This window comes from Apium graveolens, chromosome 8 (genome assembly GCF_009905375.1).
Source record: "Apium graveolens cultivar Ventura chromosome 8, ASM990537v1, whole genome shotgun sequence".
NCBI classification, from domain to species: Eukaryota; Viridiplantae; Streptophyta; class Magnoliopsida; order Apiales; family Apiaceae; genus Apium; species Apium graveolens.
The window spans coordinates 227474038-227477564 of NC_133654.1; the positions used below are offsets into that span (position 1 = coordinate 227474038).

The 3527-nt window shown below is 38.3% G+C and overlaps 1 protein-coding gene across 1 annotated transcript; it reads left to right on the forward strand.

Moving 5' to 3' along the window:
• The first annotated feature begins 1222 nt into the window (after nt 1-1222).
• On the forward strand, nt 1223-3126 carry LOC141678213 (glucan endo-1,3-beta-glucosidase, basic isoform-like). The gene is made up of 2 exons (XM_074484481.1): nt 1223-1381; nt 1533-3126. Exons 1-2 carry the CDS (start codon nt 1309-1311, stop codon nt 3038-3040), a joined length of 1581 nt encoding a protein of 526 aa, XP_074340582.1. The 5' UTR covers nt 1223-1308; the 3' UTR covers nt 3041-3126.
• Nucleotides 3127-3527: the final 401 nt, after the last annotated feature.

A 3527-nucleotide genomic window follows, 5' to 3' on the forward strand; every position in this document is an offset into this window, starting at 1 on the left:
GACAATTAAAGGTTTGGAAGCCATTCTCAGTAACTGTCAGCATCTCGAATTTCTTGATCTTCGACAGTGTTATAACCTTTGTAAAGTACTTGAGAAAACTGATTTGGGAACAAAACTTGGTCAACAGATCAAGGACATAAGGTTCCCACTGGACTCAACCGAAGACTACGAATTCGATGATGAGATCTACAATTCTGATGGTACTTACGACTTATGAGTTATAAACCTATGAATCTGATAATAATTGTTAAAGCGACCATGCATCTCGATAATTGTCATTATGTTGGATATTTTCATCTCTTTGGACAGTGTGTTAATTAGAGAGTAATTAAATAACCTGAGCTTGAAACAAAGGACTCTAATGAAGGGCTATGTTTTAGGATTTATAATTTTGATGATTGGACACAATGTGATCCCTGGCTTTCTATTCATGCAGGAGTTCCTTTTTTTTAAAAAAAAAAAAAATCATTATTTATTATTCATGTTTTGACATTTGGATTTATCAAAATATAGACAGACGACTTTTGCTCAATATATTTTTTCTTTTTAAAATCTCAACGACACAAATAACACTATATAATTTTTTTTCTTTGGAATGCCATTTATTCATAGATTAACCTTGAAGCTAGAAACTAAACAGAATCGATCGACCAACCATTACATTCCGGACTTAAAAGGCAGCCTCGAAACATATCAAAGAGATCATCATTAGCCTCCAGTTCGTCCTCATGAACTACATCATGCAACTTAATCTCATCTCATGCAGATCGATTTGCTGCCACTAGATTATATATTTCAATTGAAGAAAAACAAACGAGAATCTGAATGTTTATCTTATCTGCACGAAGAAGAAAAATCATGCTTATCTTCACTTTGATGCCTATGCTTCTCTCACACTGGACTGGAGTTTGCCAGTTCGCCACATATTTTCTAAATTTAGGAAAAATCCAACTGAAGCTGCAAGCAACACGACATAGACTTTTGGTGAGTACGGCGCATTAGTGATTATCCTGATTCATAAGCATCACTTTCTCTAACAGAAATGATTACTGCTAAACTAAGCTAGCCACGTAGTAAACAAACTTTAACACGTTACGAAACATTTAGCAAACACGCCCTGCATGTAAGCCATCTGTCCATCTTTGCTTACCAAGCAGCTGCTTGGACCGTAAAACTGGCCAGGTACATTTTCCTCAGCACTATAAATAGAACTCAATGTTAAATGCAGATTTTCCATAAAAGAAAGCAGCATTTCTCTAATATATATCAAACATCCTCTTAGTTCCAGTGTTTATTTCTCAAAACAATATGAGGTCCAGGATCCATGTTTTATTGTTTCTGCTTTCCTTGCTCTGCGCAGGTTTCCTGCAGATTACGTCAGGTAAATATGATATCGTAGCTTTTATGCATACATGCGTATTTAATATATTATAGTAACTTAATTTATTAATACGTGTTACTAAAATCATTGTAAAAACTTTTCATATACACTAACTTGTATAATTTGTTGTATATTCAATCAAATACTACAGGTTCCCGTCTACTGAATGAGCAACAAGTAGGTACCCAGCTACCTTGTGGACAACAAGTTGCAGGCCAGCAGGCTTGTAACCAGCAACCTAGTGATCAGCAGCCCGGAGTCCAGCAAGGCCAGCAGCAACCTGGAGTCCAAGGCCAGCAGCCTCAACAACCAGGAAATCAACAAGGACAACAACCAGGTAATCAGCAGCAGGGACAAGGACAACAACCAGGAAACCAACAAGGACAACAACAACCAGGAAATCAACAAGGACAACAACAACAACCAGGAAACCAACAAGGCCAACCAGGACAGCAACCAGGTAACCAGCAAGGACAAGCTCAACAACCAGGAAACCAACAAGGACAACAACCAGGAAATCAACAAGGACAACAACCAGGAAACCAACAAGGCCAACCAGGACAGCAACCAGGGAACCAGCAAGGACAAGCTCAACAACCAGGAAACCAACAAGGACAACAACCCGGGCAACAAGGCCAGCAAACACAACCAGTAGGTATCTGTCATGGGACATTTGCTGACAATCAACCATCATCCCAAGAAGCTGTCTCTCTTGTCCAATCTACCGGGATACGAAGATTCAGACTTTATGGCCCCGACCATAATGCTTTGCAGTCCCTTAGAAACACCGGGATTGAAGTTGTGCTTGGTGTCCCCAACGAGCAACTTCAATCAATTGCCTCTTCCCAAAATAACGCTAATCAGTGGGTCCAGACTAATGTCCAAAACTATCAAGACGTTAAGTTCAGGTTCATTGTTGTTGGAAATGGAATAACACCTGCCCACGACCAAACTTCCCAGTTTGCACAATTTGTCCTTCCGGCCATGCAAAACATTCAGAATGCAATTTCAGCGTGTGGATTACAAAACAAAATGAGAGTCACCACTGCCATTGATCAGTCCGAGATTCTTAGCCAATCTTATCCACCATCACAAGGTCAATTCAGGCCTGAAGTCAGACAATTTATCGATCCCATTATCCAATTCCTGGTAAATAACAACAATGTACCTTTGCTAGTAAACCTTCACCCTTATTTTAGCTATGTCCACAACAAGGCAGATATTCCTCCAGAGTTGGAATCATCTGGTAAAGGTGGACAGCATCCACGACTTGAATATGCTACTTTCCAGAGGTCAGATGCAATTGTACAAGATGGACAACTTGGCTACACAAATGTTTTTGACGCCATGGTAGACAGTGTACACTCCGCACTAGAGAAGGCCGGTGGATCATCTTTGGACGTGGTCGTATCGGAAATTGGATGGCCAACTGCTGGTGGTGATGCAGCTTCTGTTGAAATTGCATCCACTCATAACAACAAGCTCATTGACCATGTGCTCAACAACGGAACTCCTAAAAGGCCTCAGAAACGTATTGAGACTTACATTTTCAATTTGTTTGATGAGAACAAGAGGGATAGTGAAGAGTTTGAGAGGCACTGGGGAGTCTTCTGGAACAACAAGCAAGCCAAATACCAGATAAATTTTCAATCTCAGTAATTTTGTTGTGTTTAATTTCTGTCTAATAAGATTCGGACATGAGTATGACCTCTAAATAAAGAATGTCAGTAATCACTTCTTACAAAGTTTTGTGATTTTTTTTTGCTAAATAAAATAGTTTTGTGATTTTATCTTAATAAAGTAAATAAATGACAACATGGTTGATCCGTTTTCTTTATGTATAAAACAACTCGATCTTTTGCTTTACCATAATGGACCAATGTACGCAGAAATCTTGCTCAAATTTTGATCCAGGAATGTAAAAATTGTAAATTTTCAATTAGTTATAAATGATCTAGGAATGTAAAAATTGTAAAATTTTAATTAATTATATATGACCTAGGAATGTACGAAATGGTAAAATTTCAATTAGTTATATCCGTCTGAAGTAACTTTAAAATACTATATCTTTATCAACATTGCATTTATCGGGTTGGTGAGTGTAGTTTATAATCCGTGCCAAGTTAACATCTCGTCACAATGAGGT

Excerpts from the sequence above, each read along its gene's own strand:
- LOC141678213 (XM_074484481.1), top strand. The coding sequence starts at position 1,309 with ATGAGGTCCAGGATCCATGTTTTATTGTTTCTGCTTTCCTTGCTCTGC. Across the intron at positions 1,382-1,532 it reads TTTCCTGCAGATTACGTCAG|GTTCCCGTCTACTGAATGAG; the intron begins GTAAATATGATA and ends CAAATACTACAG.